This window comes from Ranitomeya imitator, chromosome 2 (assembly GCF_032444005.1).
Source record: "Ranitomeya imitator isolate aRanImi1 chromosome 2, aRanImi1.pri, whole genome shotgun sequence".
Taxonomy (NCBI): Eukaryota; Metazoa; Chordata; class Amphibia; order Anura; family Dendrobatidae; genus Ranitomeya; species Ranitomeya imitator.
Genome location: NC_091283.1, coordinates 688,461,997 through 688,482,736, shown reverse-complemented (window position 1 = coordinate 688,482,736; position 20,740 = coordinate 688,461,997). Strand labels below are relative to the sequence as shown.

Genomic DNA, 20,740 nt, shown 5'->3' with positions numbered 1-20,740 from the left:
TTTGGGGAAGCAGCCGGCCTGCAGTACAATATTAAATAGTTTTGTTATCGCAGCCTGGATGTCTGGAGGGCTGTATTTCAGCATTTCTGGGAGGATCCCATCTGGACCACTGGCTTTTTTACCTTTTATCTGTGTGATCCTTTCTGTTATTTCTGTCAGTGTGATTGGTGTATCCAGAGGATTTTGGAAATCTTTCTAATATCTATCTATCTATCTATCTATCTATCTATCTATCTATCTATCTATCTATCTATCTATCTATCTATCTATCCCATATCTATATATCTATCTATCCCCTATCTATCTATCTATCTATCTATCTATCCCATATCAAATTCAAATTCAATTCAAATTCAAATGAGCTTTATTGGCAGGACTAAGTACATGTTAGCATTGCCAAAGCATATCTATCTATCTATCTATCTATCTATCTATCTATCTATCTATCTATCTATCTATGTATCTATCCCATATCTATCTATTTATCTATCTATCTATCTATCTATCCCACATCTAATTCAAATTCAAATTCAAATGAGCTTTATTGGCAGGACTAAGTACATGTTAGCATTGCCAAAGCATATGGTAAAAATACGGGGGTGGGGGAGGGGGGGCATATAGAGGTCCAGGGAATATCAAATTCCTTTTAGAGGATAGGGGATGTTTCCAGGGTGGGGTATAGGAGTCCATGACATATCGGGCTCTTTAGTCGGGGGATAGGGATATGTCCAGTGTTGGGGTACGGGAGTCCATGACATATCAGGCTCCTCTTAGTCTGTGGCAGGCACTGACATATTCCGCTGCTACGGCCACTGCACTTTCCTCTTCCCCCAGTATTATCGGCAGTTTCTCTTCCTCCTCCTTGGAGGTGAAATCTGGGAGGAGATCAGACAGCGTCTTGAAGTGAGTGTCCCTCACTGCGGAGTATTTGGGGCACCTCAGCAGGAAGTGGGCCTCATCCTCCACGGCCTCCTGGGGGCACTGCTGGCAGAGTCTGTTCTCTCGAGGCTTGTAGTTCTGTCGGTGCCGCCCGGATTCGATGAGTAGGCTGTGGGCGCTCAGTCTGTACCGGCTCAGGATCTGTCGATCTTTGGGGTTTTCTAGTTTCTCTAGATATGGGGCCAGTTTGTACTCCCTCTGTAGATTCCGGTATATTGTCAGTTTCTGGGATTTGTTTATGTCGTTCCTCCAGATGCTGAGATATTCCTCTTTGACTTTGTGTACCATTTTCTGGATTTCACCTTTTGTCAGGCCATGGAGGTTGATGGCTTGGTCAGACTGGCTTTGGGTACTTTTCCTTGGGAGGCTTCCTGAGGCTTCCTGGTGTAGGAAGGCTTTGTGATGGTAGGAGCTGGGACTGCTACTTTGTAGATGAGCCTTGAATGACAGCGCCTTCTTCTTTATTGCGATGTGTAGTGGGAATCTGCCCAGCTCTGCTCGGCAGGCGCTATTTGATGTGCTCCGATGGACTTGGAGAAGATGCTTGCAGAACTCTAGGTGGAATATTTCTGTCGGCCCAGCGTCCCACTTTGACCAGTTTGGGTATGAGACTGGGCCCCAGACCTCACTACCGTATAGAAGAATTGGGGCAATGATGGAGTCAAAAATTTTTAGCCATACGGTTACCGGTGCCTTGAGGTGGTACAGACGCCTTCTGATGGCATAGAAGGCTTTGGATGCCTTGTCTTTTAGTGACTCTATGGCTTGCTTGAAGCTCCCTGACTGGCTGAGTTCTAGGCCCAGGTAGGTGTACCTGTTGGTTTCAGTAAGTGGACGGTTGTCTATCATAAAGGTAGGATTGCCAGTGGGTTTCTGCTTTCTTTTCTGGAACACCATGATATTAGTTTTTTTTTCTCGTTGATTGGCAGTGCCCATGTGCTGCTGAAGGTCTCTAGGATTTTCAGATGATCTTGGAGGCCTTTCTCAGTTGGTGATAACAGCACGAGGTCATCTGCATACAGCAGAAATTTCACCTGGGTGTCATGGAGGGTGAGTCCTGGTGCTGAGGAGGACTCTAGGGCCACTGCCAGCTCGTTGATGTAGATGTTAAAGAGCGTTGGACTGAGGCTGCAGCCCTGTCTCACTCCTCGACTTTGTTGGAAATAGGCTGTCCTCCTTCCGTTGACCTTCACACTGCAACTGTTCTCTGTGTAGGAGCTTCGGATGACATCATATGTTTTTCCTCCTATTCCGCTCCCCAGCAATTTTAGGAATAGTCCTGGGTGCCACACTGAGTCGAAGGCCTTCTTGAAGTCCACAAAACAAGCGTATATCTTCCCGTTCTTTGTATTGTGGACGTGGCTCTTGATGAGGCTGTGCAGAGTGTAGATGTGGTCAGTGGTGCGGTGGTTTGGCATGAACCCTGCTTGGCTCTTGCTGAGGACGTTGTGCTCGGTGAGGAAGGTGAGGATCCTCTTGTTCAGGATGCAGTTGAAGAGTTTACCCAGGTTGCTGCTGACACATATCCCTCGGTAGTTTGCTGGGTCGTACTTGTCCCCATTTTTGTGTATAGGGGTTATGAGGCCTTGGTTCCAGTTTTTGGGGAAGCAGCCGGCCTGCAGTACAATATTAAATAGTTTTGTTATCGCAGCCTGGATGTCTGGAGGGCTGTATTTCAGCATTTCTGGGAGGATCCCATCTGGACCACTGGCTTTTTTACCTTTTATCTGTGTGATCCTTTCTGTTATTTCTGTCAGTGTGATTGGTGTATCCAGAGGATTTTGGAAATCTTTGAACTTTTCCTCCATATCTTTCAGTTTTTTCACAAGCTCTTTTTGTGCCAGGTTCAGGTCTTCACTTGGGATGTCATTGTAGAGGTCCTTGAAGTACTGGAGCCAGATGTTGCCGCTCTGGATGTGGAGGCTGTTGCTTTTCTGGTTGGATCCAAGGTGATTCCACAGTTCCCAAAATTTGTTGTCTTCAAGGGCATCTTGGAGTTGGAGGAGTTTGGTAGAGATGTCGTTTTGCTTTTTCTTTCTGAGGATGGCTTTGTAATTTCGTTGTACGGTGTGGTAGGCTTCTCTCAGAGTGGGGTTATTGGGGTCTCTGTGTTTTTTATTTGAGGCCATTCTTAGGGCCTTCCGTATGGTCTTGCATTCTTTGTCAAACCAGTTGTTGGGATTTTGTTTACTCGGTCTCTTGTTGATGATTCTTTTCAGGTCAGACATTTCTGCCATGGCATATAGAATGTCGTTAAGGTCTCTTACCGCTAGGTGTACTCCTTCTGGGTTGAGTTCATACACGTTATTATGGAAACATTGGAGCTTCTCCTTGATCTCTGGTCTGTTGATGGCATCTTTGTATTTTGGGGCCGACATCTTGGACCATTTGAAGGATGGTGGCAGGCTAAAGAGGCCGGTCTTTTGCGGGGTTTGTGAGGGTGATTTCTTTGTGGATTTGATGTATAGGAGCAGTTGGTTATGGTCTGACAGATGTGTTTGTGGGGTGACTATAAGGGCGCCAATATTTGTAGGGTCCATATCTGTGATGGCATAGTCTATCACACTGCTGCCCACATGGGAGTTTAGGGTATGTCTTCCCAGTGAGTCTCCCTTGGTGCGGCCATTGAGTATACGAAGTCCAAGGCTTCGGCATAGGTTCAACAGCGTTCTGCCACTTTTATTAACTGTGCAATCATAGCTGTTCCTGTCGGTGTGCACTGGGTTGTCACAGTCGGTATCTGCTCCAAGTATATAGATGTTTCCATCAGTGGTCAGGTAGTCTCTTTCTCTTCCCGTTCTTGCGTTGAGGTCTCCGTAGATGAGAACGTTCCCAAGAGTCTGGAAATGGGCAGCTTCAGTCTTTAGGGTCTCAAAGCTGTCTGGGTTGAAGTATGCTATCTATCTATCTATCTATCTATCTATCTATCTATCCCATATCTATCTATCTATCTATCTATCTATCTATCTATCTATCTGTCTGTCTGTCTATCTATCCCATATCTATCTATCTATCTATCTATCTATGTATCTATCCCATATCTATCTATCCATCTATCTATCTATCTATCTATCTATCTATCTAATATCTATCTATCTATCTATCTATCTATCTATCTATCTATCTATCTATCCCATATCTATCTATCTATCAATCCCCTATCTATCTATCCCATATCTATCTATCTATCTATCTATCTATCTGTCTGTCTATCTATCCCATATCTATCTATCTGTCTATCTATCTATCTATCTGTCTATCTATGTATCTATCCCATATCTATCTATTTATCTATCTATCTATCTATCCCATATCTATCTATCTATCTATCTATCCAATATCTATCTATCTATCTAATATCTATCTATCTATCTATCTATCTAATATCTATCTATCCCATATCTATCTATTTATCTAATATCTATCTATCTAATATCTATCTATCTATCATCTATCTAATATCTATCTATCTAATATCTATCTATCTATCTATCTATTTATCTAATATCTATCTATCCCATATCTATCTATCTATCTATCTATCTATCTATCTATCTATCTATCTATCTATCTATCTAATATTTATCTATCTATCTATCTAATATCTATCTATCTAATATCTATCTGTCTAATATCAATCTATCTATCTATCTAATATCTATCTATCTATCTATCTATCTATCTATCTATCTATCTATCTATCTATCTATCTATCCCATATCTACCTACCTATCTATCTATCTATCTATCTATCTAATATCTATCTATCTATCTATCTAATATCTATCTATCTATCTATCTATCTATCTATCTATCTATCTATCTATCCCACATCTATCTATCTATCTATCTATCTATCTATCTATCTATCTATCTATCTATCTATCTATCTATGTGTAATGGAGTGTGGGTTGGACAAATGTAAAAGAGGAGTTGGACAGAAATGACATCACAAATCTTTTTGAAGAGAGAGGAGGGAGATGAGGGAGGGGTTTGGGTGTGTTTTTGGAGTGGGTGTGCTAGGTTCGGGCTTAGTGGCAGTGCAAGCTTCATGGAACTTGTAGTATTAGAGCACAATAACTCAGGAGAAAGGAAGTTGTCGATTAACCCCATGAGAGCTGAATCCAGCACTGAAGATGTGCTGCTACAGCATGATAACAGGTAATATTGCTAAAATAAACACAGTAGATGTTTTCAGTGGCACATAATAGCAAGATTTATGAAAAAAAACACAACTTTATAGTAGTGGACAACTTCTTTAATGACTCGAGTATAAGCCTAAGGTGGGAAATGCAGCAGCTACCGGTAAATGTCAAAAGTAAAAATAGATACCAATAAAAGAAAAATTAATTGAGACATCAGTAGGTTAAGTGTTTTTGAATATCCATATTGAATCAGGAGACCCATATAATGCTCCATAAAGTTTATGATGGGCCCCATAGGATGTTCCATATTAAAATATGCCCCATATAATCCTGCATAAAGGTTAATAATGGCCCCATAACATGCTCCATAGACATATTTGCCCAATATAATGCTGCACAAATGCTGATTATGACCCCATAAGATGCTCCATAAAGATATTTGCCCCATATAGTGCTGCACAAACATTGATTATGGCCCCATACAGACACTTGCCCCATACAGTACTGCACAAATGTTATGGCCCTATATAGTGCTGCACAAACGTTATGGCCCCATACATTGCTGCACAAACGTTATGGCCCCATATAGTGCTTCACAAACATTATGGCCCCATATAGTGCTGCACAAACGTTATGGCCCAAATAGTGCTGCACAAATGTTATGGCCCCATCTAGTGCTGCACAAACGTTATGGCCCCATACAGTGCTGCACAAACGTTATGGCCCCATACAGTGCTGCACAAACGTTATGGCCCCATACAGTGCTGCACAAACGTTATGGCCCCATACAGTGCTGCACAAACGTTATGGCCCCTGTTGTGGATTCTGTTTTTGGGCTTCCTCTGGTGGTTACAGATGGTACGGGGTGACTTGTGTTCTCTGCGGTCTCTGGTGTCCACCTGTTCTATCAGGATATGGGAGTTTCCTATTTAACCTGGCTTTCTTGTCATTTCCTCGCCGGCTATCAATGTAATCAGTGTGTCTTGTTACCTCTGCTTCCCGCTTCTGTAATCTTCAGGACAAGCTAAGTTTTTTATTTTCCTGTTCCACGTTTTGCTTAATTTTTGTCTTAGTCCAGCTTGCAGAGATGTGATTCCTTGCTGCTGGTTGCTCTAGTGGGCTGATATTACTCCTCATGTTCCATGAGTTGGCACATGAGTTCAAGTAATTTCAGGATGGTTTTTTGTAGGGTTTTTCGCTGACCGCGCAGTTCACTTTTGTATCCTCTGCTATCTAGCTTTAGCGGGCCTCATTTTGCTGAATCTGTTTTCATAACTACGTATGTGCTTTCCTCTCATTTCACCGTCATTACATGTGGGGGGCTGCTATTTCTGTGGGGGGTTTCTCTGGAGGCAAGAGAGGTCTGTGTTTCTTCTAATAGGGGAAGTTAGTCCTTCGGCTGGCGCGAGACATCTAGGAATCATCGTAGGCACGTTCCCCGGCTACAGCTAGTTGTGTGTTTAGGTTCAGGATCGCGGTCAGCTCAGTTTCCATCACCCTAGAGCTTGTTTTGTTTTTTGTGCTTGTCCTTTTGTGATCCCCTGCCATTGGGATCATGACAGTATAGCCGGCCCAAAAGTGGTAATCGTATTGGCTGAAGTAGGAGGAAAAGTAGTCTGAGGAAGTTTTTTTTTTTTTTTCCCTCAGAGTTTGCTGCCTAGCCTTAATTGCAGCCTGGCTGCGTCTTACCTCCTCTTAATCCTTGAATGGCTCTGACCTCAGCTGTTTATCATGGACGTCCAGAGTTTGGCTTCCAGCCTGAATAATCTTGCTGCTAAGGTTCAAAATATACAAGATTTTGTTGTACATGCTCCTATGTCTGAACCTAGAATTCCTATCCCAGAGTTTTTTTTCTGGAGATAGATCTAGTTTTCTGAATTTTAGGAACAATTGCAAGTTGTTTCTTTCTTTGAAATCTCGCTCCTCTGGGGACCCTGCTCAGCAAGTCAAGATTGTGATATCTTTCCTGCGGGGTGACCCTCAGAATTGGGCATTTGCATTGGCACCAGGGGATCCTGCGTAGCTCAATGTGGATGCGTTTTTTCTGGCATTGGGTTAGCTCTATGAGGAACCTAACCTAGAGATTCAGGCTGAAAAAGCTTTATTGGCTCTCTCTCAGGGGCAAGATGAAGCAGAAATATATTGTCAGAAATTTCGGAAATGGTCGGTGCTTACTCAGTGGAATGAGTGCGCCCTGGCTGCAAGATTCAGAGATGGCCTTTCTGAGGCCATTAAAGATGTTATGGTGGGGTTCCCTGCGCCTACAGGTCTGAATGAGTCTATGACTATGGCTATTCAGATTGATCGGCGTTTACGCGAGCGCAAACCTGTGCACCATTTGGCGGTGTCTTCTGAACAGGCACCTGAGGCAATGCAATGTGATAGAATTCAGTCCAGAAGTGAACGACAAAACTATAGGCGGAAAAATGGGTTGTGTTTTTATTGTGGTGATTCAGCTCATGTTATATCAGCATGCTCTAAACGCACAAAAAAGGTTGATAAGTCTGTTGCCATTAGTACTTTACAGTCTAAGTTCATTCTGTCTGTGACTCTGATTTGTTCATTATCAGCCATTTCCGTCGATGCCTATGTGGATTCAGGCGCTGCCCTGAGTCTTATGGATTGGTCATTTGCCAACCGCTGTGGGTTTAGTCTGGAGCCTCTGGAAGTCCCTATTCCTTTGAAAGGAATTGACTCTACACCTTTGGCTATGAATAAACCTCAGTACTGGACACAAGTGACCATGCGTATGACTCCCGTTCATCAGGAGGTGATTCGCTTCCTGGTACTGTATAATTTACATGATGTCTTAGTGCTTGGTCTGCCATGGTTACAAACTCATAACCCAGTCTTGGACTGGAAAATGATGTCTGTGTTAAGCTGGGGATGTCAGGGGGTTCATGATGATGCACCTCCGATTTCTATCGCTTCATCTACTCCTTCTGAGGTTCCTGTATTTTTGTCTGACTATCGGGATGTTTTTGAGGAGCCTAAGCTCAATTCGCTTCCTCCTCACAGGGATTGCGATTGTGCTATAGATTTGATTCCTGGCAGTAAATTTCCTAAAGGTCGTTTGTTCAATCTGTCAGTGCCAGAGCATACTGCTATACGGGATTATGTTAAGGAGTCCTTGGAAAAGGGACATATCCGTCCATCTTCGTCCCCTTTGGGAGCAGGTTTTTTTTTCGTGGCCAAAAAAGATGGTTCCTTGAGGCCTTGTATAGATTACCGTCTTTTGAATAAGATTACAGTCAAATATCAGTATCCTTTGCCATTGTTGACTGATTTGTTCGCTCGCATTAAGGGGGCTAAATGGTTCACTAAGATTGATCTTCGGGGTGCGTATAATCTTGTGCGGATAAAGCAGGGTGATGAGTGGAAAACCGCATTTAATACGCCTGAGGGCCATTTTGAGTATTTGGTGATGCCTTTTGGACTTTCTAATGCTCCTTCTGTCTTCCAGTCCTTTATGCACGATATTTTCCGTGAATATCTGGATAAATTTATGATTGTGTATTTGGATGATGTTTTGGTTTTTTCTGATGACTGGGAGTCCCATGTTCAGCAGGTCAGGAAGGTGTTTCAGGTCCTGCGGGCCAATTCTTTGTTTGTAAAAGGTTCAAAGTGTCTCTTTGGAGTCCAGAAGATTTCTTTTTTGGGGTATATTTTTTCCCCTTCTACTATTGAGATGGATCCCGTCAAGGTTCAGGCTATTTGTGACTGGACGCAGCCTACATCTCTTAAGAGTCTACAGAAGTTCTTGGGCTTTGCTAATTTTTATCGTCGTTTCATAACTAATTTTTCTAGTGTTGTTAAGCCTTTGACGGATTTGACTAAGAAGGGTGCTGATGTTGCTGATTGGTCTCCTGCGGCTGTGGAGGCCTTTCAGGAACTTAAGCACCGGTTTTCTTCTGCTCCTGTGTTGCGTCAGCCAGATGTTTCGCTTCCTTTTCAGGTTGAGGTTGATGCTTCCGAGATTGGAGCGGGGGCAGTTTTGTCACAGAGAAGCTCCGATTGCTCAGTGATGAAGCCATGTGCGTTCTTTTCTAGAAAGTTTTCGCCCACTGAGCGGAATTATGATGTTGGTAATCGGGAGCTTTTGGCCATGAAGTGGGCATTTGAGGAGTGGCGTCATTGGCTTGAGGGTGCTAGACATCGTGTGGTGGTCTTGACTGATCACAAAAATCTGATTTACCTTGAGTCTGCCAAGCGTCTGAATCCTAGACAGGCTCGTTGGTCACTGTTTTTTTCCCGTTTCGATTTTGTGGTTTCATACCTGCCAGGTTCAAAGAATGTGAAGGCGGATGCTCTTTCTAGGAGTTTTGTGCCTGACTCCCCTGGAAATTCTGAGCCCACTGGTATCCTTAGGGATGGGGTGATTTTGTCGGCTGTCTCCCCAGACTTGCGACGTGCTTTGCAGGAGTTTCAGGCGGATAAACCTGATCGTTGTCCGCCTGAAAGACTGTTTGTTCCAGATAATTGGACCAGTAGAGTCATCTCCGAGGTCCATTCTTCTGCGTTGGAAGGTCATCCTGGAATATTTGGTACTAGAGACTTGGTGGCCAAGTCTTTTTGGTGGCCTTCCTTGTCGAGGGATGTGCGTTCTTTTGTGCAGTCTTGTGAAGTTTGCGCTCGGGCTAAGCCTTGCTGTTCTCGGGCCAGTGGATTGTTGTCACCTTTGCCTATCCCGAAGAGGCCTTGGACGCACATTTCCATGGACTTTATTTCGGATCTCCCTGTCTCTCAAAAAATGTCCGTCATCTGGGTTGTGTGTGACCGCTTTTCTAAGATGGTTCATCTGGTACCCTTGCCTAAGTTACCTTCCTCCTCTGAGTTGGCCCCTCTGTTTTTTCAGAACGTGGTTCGTTTGCATGGGATTCCGGAGAACATCGTTTCTGACAGGGGATCCCAGTTTGTGTCTAGATTTTGGCGGACGTTCTGTGCTAAGATGGGCATTGATTTGTCCTTTTCATCTGCATTCCATCCTCAGACGAATGGCCAGACGGAACGAACTAATCAGACCTTGGAAACTTATTTAAGGTGTTTTGTTTCTGCTGATCAAGATGACTGGGTTACCTTTTTGCCGCTTGCCGAATTTGCCCTTAATAATCGGGCTAGTTCTGCTACCTTGGTTTCTCCTTTCTTTTGTAATTCGGGGTTTCATCCTCGTTTTTCCTCTGGTCAGGTGGAGCCTTCTGATTGTCCTGGAGTGGACATGGTGGTGGATAGGTTGCATCAGATTTGGAGTCATGTGGTGGACAATTTGAAGTTGTCCCAGGAGAGGGCTCAGCAGTTTGCTAATCGCCGTCGCCGCGTGGGTCCTCGACTTCGTGTTGGGGACTTGGTGTGGTTGTCTTCTCGTTTTGTTCCTATGAAGGTCTCTTCTCCTAAGTTCAAGCCTCGGTTCATCGGTCCCTATAGGATCAAGGAAATTCTTAACCCTGTGTCGTTTCTTTTGGATCTCCCGGCATCGTTTGCTATTCATAATGTGTTCCATCGGTCGTTGTTGCGGAAGTATGAGGTACCTGTTGTTCCTTTGCTTGAGCCTCCTGCTCCGGTGCTGGTGAAGGGAGAATTGGAGTATGTTGTGGAGAAGATCTTGGATTCTCGTGTTTCCAGACGGAAACTCCAATATTTGGTCAAGTGGAAGGGTTATGGTCAGGAGGATAATTCTTGGGTGGTTGCCTCTGATGTTCATGCTGCTGATTTGGTCCGTGCATTTCATCCTGGTCGCCCTGGTGGTTCTCGTGAGGGTTCGGTGACCCCTCCTCAAGGGGTAGGTACTGTTGTGGATTCTGTTTTTGGGCTCCCTCTAGTGGTTACAGATGGTACTGGATGACTTGTGTTCTCTGCGGTCTCTGGTGTCCACCTGTTCTATCAGGATATGGGAGTTTCCTATTTAACCTGGCTTTCTTGTCATTTCCTCGCCGGCTATCAATGTAATCAGTGTGTCTTGTTACCTCTGCTTCCCGCTTCTGTAATCTTCAGGACAAGCTAAGTTTTTTATTTTCCTGTTCCACGTTTTGCTTAATTTTTGTCTTAGTCCAGCTTGCAGAGATGTGATTCCTTGCTGCTGGTTGCTCTAGTGGGCTGATATTACTCCTCATGTTCCATGAGTTGGCACATGAGTTCAAGTAATTTCAGGATGGTTTTTTGTAGGGTTTTTCGCTGACCACGCAGTTCACTTTTGTATCCTCTGCTATCTAGCTTTAGCGGGCCTCATTTTGCTGAATCTGTTTTCATAACTACGTATGTGCTTTCCTCTCATTTCACCGTCATTACATGTGGGGGGCTGCTATTTCTGTGGGGGGTTTCTCTGGAGGCAAGAGAGGTCTGTGTTTCTTCTAATAGGGGAAGTTAGTCCTTCGGCTGGCGCGAAACGTCTAGGAATCATCGTAGGCATGTTCCCCGGCTACAGCTAGTTGTGTGTTTAGGTTCAGGATCGCGGTCAGCTCAGTTTCCATCACCCTAGAGCTTGTTTTGTTTTTTGTGCTTGTCCTTTTGTGATCCCCTGCCATTGGGATCATGACAGGCCCCATACAGTGCTGCACAAACGTTATGGCCCCATATAGTGCTTCACAAACATTATGGCCCGATATAGTGCTGCACAAATGTTATGGCCCCATATAGTGCTGCACAAACGTTATGGCCCTTTATAGTGCTGCTCAAACGTTATGGTCCCATAGATGCTCCATACAGACACTTGCCCCATTTGCTGTGATAAAAAAGAAAAATCACATACTCACTTCTCATCGCTCAGGCCCCCAACACTTTCAATATTCACGGGCTCCTCGTTCCGGCACCGCTCCATCTTCAGCACTGGCATTCAGGCTGAGGGCACACTAACCACGTCACCGCGCCCTCTGACCTGAGCGCCAATGCTGAAGATGGAGCGGCGCCGAAACGAGGAGCAGGTGAGTATCGCGCAGCGCAGCGCTCCCCCTCCCCGTTATACTTACCTGCTCCTGGCGCTGTACAGTCCCTGCTTCCCCGGCGCTGCAGCTTCTCTCTGTAGTGAGCGGTCATTGTTACCGCTCATTACAGTAATGAATATGCGGCTCCACCTCTATGGGAGGTGGAGCCGCATATTCATTATTGTAATGAGCGGTACCATGTGACCGCTCAGTACAGGAGGAAGCTGCCGGCGCCGGGAAGCCAGGGACCTGCAGGGACCGCACCAGGAGCAGGTGAGTATAATTAGACTGTCCCCGCTCCCCCTCACCTGCCGACCCTGGGTATGACTCGAGTATAAGCCAAGAGGGGGACTTTCAGCCCAAAAAAGTGGGCTGAAAATCTTGGCTTATACTCGAGTATATACGGTAAATAAAAAAACAATAAAAGTACACATATTTGGTATTACCACGTCCGTAACAACCCGCTCTATAAAGCTATCCCAATAGTTAACCCCTTCAGTGAACACCGTAAAAAAATAAATAAAAAACGAGACAAAAAACAATGCTTTATCATCACACCCCAAACAAAGGGTGGAAAAAAACGCGATCAAAAACACAGATATAAATAAAAATGGTACCATTGAAAATGTCATCTTGTCCCACAAAAAAACAAGCCACCATACAGCTCCATCAGCAGAAAAATAAAAAAGTTATAGCTTTCAGAATAAAGCGATGCAAAAATAATAATTTTTTCTATAAAGTAGAAGGGTTGATTGTGACTTGTGGGATCGCTACTTCCAACAGGTGGCGCTATAGAGTTTAAGTCCTCTTTTTCTCAGAAGAGGCAATTTGCTTATTCTATAAAGTAGTTATTATTGTGTAAAAGCGCCAAAACATAAATAAGATATAACTGTGGTATTGCTGTAATTGTACTGATCTGAAGAATAAAGCTGTCTTATCAATTTTACGACACCCGGAACGGTATAAAAAAAAAAGCAATTCCTGAATTACTGGTTTTTGTTCATTCTGTCTCCCAAACATTGGATAGAAAGCGATCAAAAAATGTCATGTGCCTGAAAATGGTACCAATAAAAATGTCAGCTCGTCCCACAAACAACAAGCCGTAACATGACTCTGTCGGCCGAAATATCAAAAAATTATAACTCTCAAAATATAGTGGTGCAAAAACTTGTTTTCACAATAAAAAGCATATTTTAGTGTGTGACAGCTGTCAAACATAAAAGCCTCGGCGGCACACATTTATCCTGCGCTCTGCGCCGAGCGCTTACACCGACGTTTCTGTGTAAATCTTTGAATTTCCACAAAAATTTAAAATAACCAATAAATTTCATTCAACTTTCCAATTGTGTTCCACTTGTTGTTGATTCTTCACCAAAAATTTACAGGGGGCCGAATACTTTCGCAAGGCACTGTAGTCCTCTTCCTCTCTGGAGATAATTTGCATATTGAAAAATTGCATACATTTTATTTCGGAATAGAGTTGGGATGATTACATTATTAACCCCTTTACCCCCAAGGGTGGTTTGCACGTCAATGACCAGGCCAATTTTTACAATTCTGACCACTGTCCCTTTATGAGGTTATAACTCCGAAACGCTTCAACGGATCCTGGTGATTCTGACATTGTTTTCTCGTGACATATTGTACTTCATGATAGTGGTAAAATTTCTTTGATAGTACCTGCGTTTATTTGTGAAAAAAACGGAAATTTGGCGAAAATTTTGAAAATTTCGCAATTTTCAAACTTTGAATTTTTATGCAATTAAATCACAGAGATATGTCACACAAAATACTTAATAAGTAACATTTCCCACATGTCTCCTTTACATCAGCATAATTTTGGAACCAATTTTTTTTTTTGTTAGGGAGTTATAAGGGTTAAAAGTTGACCAGCAATTTCTCATTTTTACAACACCATTTTTTTTTAGGGACCACGTCTCATTTGAAGTCATTTTGAGGGGTCTATATGATAGAAAATGCCCAAGTGTGACACCATTCTAAAAACTGCACCCCTCAAGGTGCTCAAAACCACATTCAAGAAGTTTATTAACCCTTCAGGTGTTTAATAGGAATTTTTGGAATGTTTAAATAAAAATGAACATTTAACTTTTTTACACAAAAAATTTACTTCAGCTCCAATTTGTTTTATTTTACCAAGGGTAACAGGAGAAATTGGACCCAAAAAGTTGTTGTCCAATTTGTCCTGAGTACGCTGATACCCCATATGTGGCAGTAAACCACTATTTGGGCGCATGGGAGAGCTCGGAAGGGAAGGAGCGCAGTTTGACTTTTCAATGCAAAATTGACAGAAATTGAGATGGGACGCCATGTTGCGTTTGGAGAGCCACTGATGTGCCTATACATTGAAACCCCCCACAAGTGACACCATTTTGGAAAGTAGACCCCCTAAGGAACTTATCTAGAGGTGTGGTGAGCACTTTGACCCACCAAGTGCTTCACAGAAGTTTATAATGCAGAACCGTAAAAATAAAAAATCATATTTTTTCACAAAAATTATATTTTTGCCCCCAATTTTTCATTTTTCCAAGGGTAAGAGAAGAAATTGGACCTCAAAAGTTGTTGTCCAATTTGTCCCGAGTACGCTGATACCCCATATGTGGCAGTAAACCACTGTTTGGGCGCATGGGAGAGCTCGGAAGGGAAGGAGCGCCGTTTGACTTTTCAATGCAAAAGTGACAGGAATTGAGATGGGACGCCATGTTGCGTTTGGAGAGCCACTGATGTGCCTAAACATTGAAACCCCCCACAAGTGACACCATTTTGGAAAGTAGACCCCCTAAGGAACTTATCTGGATGTGTGGTGAGCACTTTGACCCACCAAGGGCTTCACAGAAGTTTATAATGCAGAGCCATAAAAATAAAACAAAATTTTTTTCCCACAAAAATTATTTTTTAGCCCCCAGTTTTGTATTTTCCCTAGGGTAACAGGAGAAATTGGACCCCAAAAGTTGTTGTCCAATTTGTCCTGAGTACGCTGATACCCCATATGTGGGGGGGAACCACCGTTTGGGCGCATGGGAGGGTTCGGAAGGGAAGGAGCGCCATTTGGAATGCAGACTTAGATGGAATGGTCTGCAGGCGTCACATTGCGTTTGCAGAGCCCCTAATGTACCTAAACAGTAGAAACCCCCCACAAGTGACACCATTTTGGAAAGTAGACCCCCTAAGGAACTCATCTTGATGTGTTGTGAGAGCTTTGAACCCCAAAATATTTCACTACAGTTTATAACGCAGAGCCATGCAAATAAAAAATATTTTTTTTTCCACAAAAATTATATTTTAGCCCCCAGTTTTGTATTTTTCCAAGGTTAGCAGGAGAAATTGGACCATAAATGTTGTTGTCCAATTTGTCCTGAGTACGCTGATACCCGATATGTGGGGGGAACCACCGTTTTGGCGCATGGGAGGGCTCGGAAGGGAAGGAGCATCATTTGGAATGCAGACTTAGATGGATTGGTCTGCAGGCGTCACATTGCGTTTGCAGAGCCCCTAATGTACCTAAACAGTAGAAACCCCCCACAAGTGACCCCATATTGGAAACTAGACCCCTCAATGAACTTATCTAGATGTGTTGTGAGAACTTTGAACCCCCAAGTGTTTCACTACAGTTTATAACGCAGAGCCGTGAAAATAAAAAATCTTTTTGTTTTCCCACAAAAATTATTTTTTAGCCCCCAGTTTTGTATTTTCCCAAGGGTAACAGGAGAAATTGGTCCACAAAAGTTGTTGTCCAATTTGTCCTGAGTACGCTGATACCCCATATGTTGGGGTAAACCCCTGTTTGGGCACACAGGAGAGCTCGGAAGGGAAGGAGCACTGTTTTACTTTTTCAACGCAGAATTGGCTGGAATTGAGATCGGACGCCATGTCGTGTTTGGAGAGCCCCTGATGTGCCGAAACAGTGGAAACCCCCCAATTATAACTGAAACCCTAATCTAAACACACCCCTAACCCTAATTCCAACGGTAACCCTAACCACACCTCTAACCCTGACACACCCCTAACCCTAATCCCAACCCTATTCCCAACTGTAAATGTAATCTAAACCCTAACCCTAACTTTAGCCCCAACCCTAACTGTAGCCCCAACCCTAACCCTAACCCTAGCCCTAACCCTAGCCCTAACCCTAGCCCTAACCCTAGCCCTAACCCTAGCCCTAACCCTAACCCTAGCCCTAACCCTAGCCCTAACCCTAGCCCTAGCCCTAGCCCTAACCCTAGCCCTAACCCTAACCCTAGCCCTAGCCCTAACCCTAGCCCTAGCCCTAACCCTAGCCCTAACCCTAGCCCTAACCCTAGCCCTAACCCTAGCCCTAATGGGAAAATGGAACTAAATGCATTTTTTTTTATTTTTCCCTAACTAAGGGGGTGATGAAGGGGGGTTTGATTTACTTTTATAGCGAGTTTTTTAGCGGATTTTTATGATTGGCAGCCGTCACACACTGAAAGACCCTTTTTATTGCAAAAAATATTTTTTGCAATACCACATTTTGAGAGCTATAATTTTTCCATATTTTGGTTCACAGAGTCATGTGAGGTCTTGTTTTTTGCGGGACGAGTTGACGTTTTTATTGAAAACATTTTTGGGCACGTGACATTTTTTGATCGCTTTTTATTCCGATTTTTGTGAGGAAGAATGACCAAAAGCCAGCTATTCATGAATTTCTATTGGGGGAGGCGTTTATACCGTTCCACCTTTGGTAAAATTGATAAATCAGTTTTATTCTTCGGGTCAGTACGATTACAGCGATACCTCATTTATATCATTTTTTATGGTTTGGCGCTTTTATACGATAAAAACTATTTTACAGAAAAAATAATTATTTTTGCATCGCTTTATTCTCAGGACTATAACTTTTTTATTTTTTTGCTGATGATGCTGTATGGCGGCTCTTTTTTTGCGGGACAATATGACGCTTTCAGCGGTACCATGGTTATTTATATCTGTCCTTTTGATCGCGTGTTATTCCACTTTTTGTTCGGCGGTATGATAATAAAGCGTTGTTTTTTGCCTCGTTTTTTTTTTTTTTTTCTTACGGTGTTTACTGAAGGGGTTAACTAGTGGGACAGTTTTATAGGTCGGGTCGTTACGGACACGGCGATACTAAATATGTGTACTTTTATTGTTTTTTTTTTTTATTTAGATGAAGAAATGTATTTATGGGAATAATATTTTTTTTTTTTTCATTATTTTGGAATATTTTTTTTTATTTTTTTTACACATTTGGAAAATTTTTTTTTAACTTTTTAACTTTGTCCCGGGGGGGACATCACAGATCAGTGATCTGACAGTTTGCAGAGCACTCTGTCAGATCACTGATCTGACATGCAGCGCTGCAGGCTTCACAGTGCCTGCTCTGAGCAGGCTCTGTGAAGCCACCTCCCTCCCTGCAGGACCCGGATCCGCGGCCATCTTGGATCCGGGGCTGGAGGGAGCAGGGAGGGAGGTGAGACCCTCGCAGCAACGCGATCACATCGCGTTGCTCCGGGGGTCTCAGGGAAGCCCGCAGGGAGCCCCCTCCCTGCGCGGTGCTTCCCTGCACCGCCGGCACATCGCTATCATCTTTGATCGCGGTGTGCCAGGGGTTAATGTGCCGGGGGCGGTCCGTGACCACTCCTGGCACATAGTGCCGGATGTCAGCTGCGATAAGCAGCTGACACCCGGCCGCGATCGGCCGCGCTCCCCCCGTGAGCGCGGCCGATCGGCTATGACGTACTATCCCGTCCAGGGTCAGATAAGCCCAGGGCACCTCGACGGGATAGTACGTCTAAGGTCACAGAGGGGTTAAGCAGTTAGAACACGTTGTAACCAACTGTTCATGTGTGGCTGTACTTTTCCATAATCTTAATACACTTTTATATCCTTATATTCCTATAAGATGTTCATCGTCCTGATGCTGAATAATATGGAATGGAATACAGCTGCTTGCTTATCTCTTGCCCTCTGGACTGGCATTGCTTGGGTGTTTACTGCAGCAGGGCAGGCTTAGTGAGAAGCCAGGAATCCGGATTTTCCCCAGATGTTGGCTGCAGCTTAAAGCACACTATTTTTTTTATATACTAATCGAATCAAAATATAGAGACTGGAAAAATACACCTTGTAATGTCAGAAATTAGGAATTCAAGGGTATTTGAATTTGGAAAGGCATATTTTGAATTCGTAATGTATATTTTGTAATGTAATTCTTACATTAAAATCTGATGTAGACGTTGATCTACCCTCCCACCTAAAGACCCAAACACTCAGTCATATAACAGCTCTATAAAAGCTTAGTTATACCAAAGAGAAATGGTAATCAAGATAAATTTCACAGATGCCAGATTGTACATTTTGCGCCATGTAGAAAATATTTAAATTGTTTCACGTGTTTGATACATCTGTTGTTTTTTGTTTCTTTTTTAGTAATTCCATCAAGCTGGTAAACCTTTGCTCCATTTTTATCAGTACATGGCTGACAGCTGCGGGCTTTATTCATTTAGTAAGTTTGTTTTTTAATATTTCTTAAACCTTGGCTTAACTTTATATGACCTAGTAAACATTTTTTTATTGTTAAAGAAGGACAGAAGGGATAATCTAAAAACACTATAACCTCATTACGGCCCTGATTTGTACAAACTAGGTTGACAATATACATCATCTTTTGTGCCATACCATTGCTGACACTCATCCCCTTGTAACAAGTCCAGTTATTATGAAACAAAGACTACTCTTGTCAGAAGCTCCTTTTGCTGCTTGGACTTTCTTTCTGATTCCACAAGTAACGTTAAATGATGTGGATGTTGCTTTCTAATGATTGCTAATCTTTACTTTTTTTCTACAATATATTCCTTTACTACTGTCATTTTTTATATGTTTAAGTTGCATTACTAATACAAGTTTTCTGTACAGGTGGAAAACTCTGGAGACCCATGGGATGATTTTCGAAACTCGCAGAGCATCTCATATTGGGAATGTGTTTATCTTCTTATGGTGACCATGTCTACTGTAGGATATGGAGATGTTTATGCAAAAACCACTCTTGGCCGGCTCTTCATGGTCTTCTTTATTCTCGGCGGTTTGGTAAACAGAATTTAATTTTTTCAGTATCATTATTTTGGCTTATAGCTGCATAAAGCTATGCAGAGCAAATTGAACCATCCCTACAAATGGTATTCAGAAGTGAAATATGCATCACATAACAAGTTAAAACATTTAAAAAGGACTATATACAATGGCACAATTTTCATAGCTGACCTGAACAAAGTAAGACAGAAAAATATGGGAAGGATAGATAGATAGATAGATAGATAGATAGATAGATACATAGATAGATAGATAGCTCGATATGATAAACAGATACATAGATAATAGATATAAAGATATTACATAGACAGGTCAATTTTAGTAATCAATTTCTCCTATTAGGACAACTCTAGATATGTCTTCCAAATATATATATATGCATTTTCAATGGGTCTGCCCATTTGTGCTGCCCATGGTTTGCGGTGCATGAGTCAGCTAGCAGGTTTATTTTAATGACAAATAATGAAATACAGTAAGGTGGTTTGCATTCTGGAAATAAAGATGTATTTTAGAAGCCAAAAGCACTGTACCTGGTCACTCGTATTTAGTTAAATATATATTTTAGTTTTTTAGCCAAAACTAAGAGATCTGCAAAGTCTATTCCTTATTCATGTTTACGAGCAGTTGTATGCATAAATTCACCAGAGTATTGTTTTTTATAATATCTTTTTAAACATTTGATTATATCTTTTCTGAGTGTCAACAGAAAATATTATAACAATATTACTAAAATTCTGTGTATATAATTAAATAAATTTACCCTTTAAGTTTAACTTGCACTTTGCTAGGTCAGTTGTGGGAATCTGTGCTACTTTTATAGCAGATTTGGGGTGTTTTTTTAACGATTGATTTTATTTTACTCAAAATGCCAATTGCTATCGTTCAGTAGTACATCAGTGATGACTTATTTGCTTCATAATGTTGGCACCATTTATCATTTCTGTAGAAGATAGAAGTGAATGGTAGAAAAGAAGGCATTGACTCAAGAGGGAACAAACAGCATAAGAATCTTTCCCAGAACATACTTGTTGTTGGCGATTACTTGTTTTGTTTCAAAATCTTGCAACCAATATGTAAGGGGATATTTATGAAGACTGGTGTACTTTCTGCCAGTTTTAATAAAAAAGTGTGCTGGTGTAAAATACAGCAGATTTATTAAAAGTTCCATGCCTTTGATTAAATCTGGCCCATTGTTTGCTGAGCATGCGCCAATTGAATCAACTGTATGTCAGATTTAGGCTGCACTATAGTTTACATCACATGAAAATTTCAAAAGTCACAATGATGTCATACATGTGGCATGCATCATAATTTGTTTTATGCCAGAAGCTGATGTCAACACAATAAAATAACCCCCAGAGAGTGGGAGAGAGAATACAGCAAATGTGCAAAAGAATTAAAGTTTTAGTGCTTGAAGATAGATCAGCTTGGGCCATCAACTTCTTCAACTTAGATGTCTTTAAGAAAAGCTTTAACAAAGGAAGGAGAAAACTGAAGGCATTGCTTAAATTTATGAATGAAGTTTGTCTAGAAAGATGGCAGCTCCAGTGTAGCTTTAATATTTTGGACATGTCGGTTCCCTGTAAAGTTTAGTAAACAAGATAGAAATTTGAAAAAGCCTACCTAGTGAATTCTACTTACTTGACATTTGGAGTAAAA

The 20,740-nt window shown here is 42.3% G+C and overlaps 1 protein-coding gene across 8 annotated transcripts in view; it reads left to right on the top strand.

The window, feature by feature from the left end:
* The window catches only part of KCNMA1 (potassium calcium-activated channel subfamily M alpha 1), a 1,262,580-nt gene that overhangs the window by 833,329 nt on the left and 408,511 nt on the right, over window positions 1–20,740 (top strand). For all 8 annotated transcript variants that reach the window (XM_069753065.1, XM_069753070.1, XM_069753069.1 and 5 more), the window contains exons 7-8: window positions 18,422–18,497; window positions 18,908–19,078. In XM_069753065.1, coding sequence (XP_069609166.1) covers window positions 18,422–18,497; window positions 18,908–19,078 — 247 coding nt within the window. The remainder of the gene's footprint in view (window positions 1–18,421; window positions 18,498–18,907; window positions 19,079–20,740) is intronic.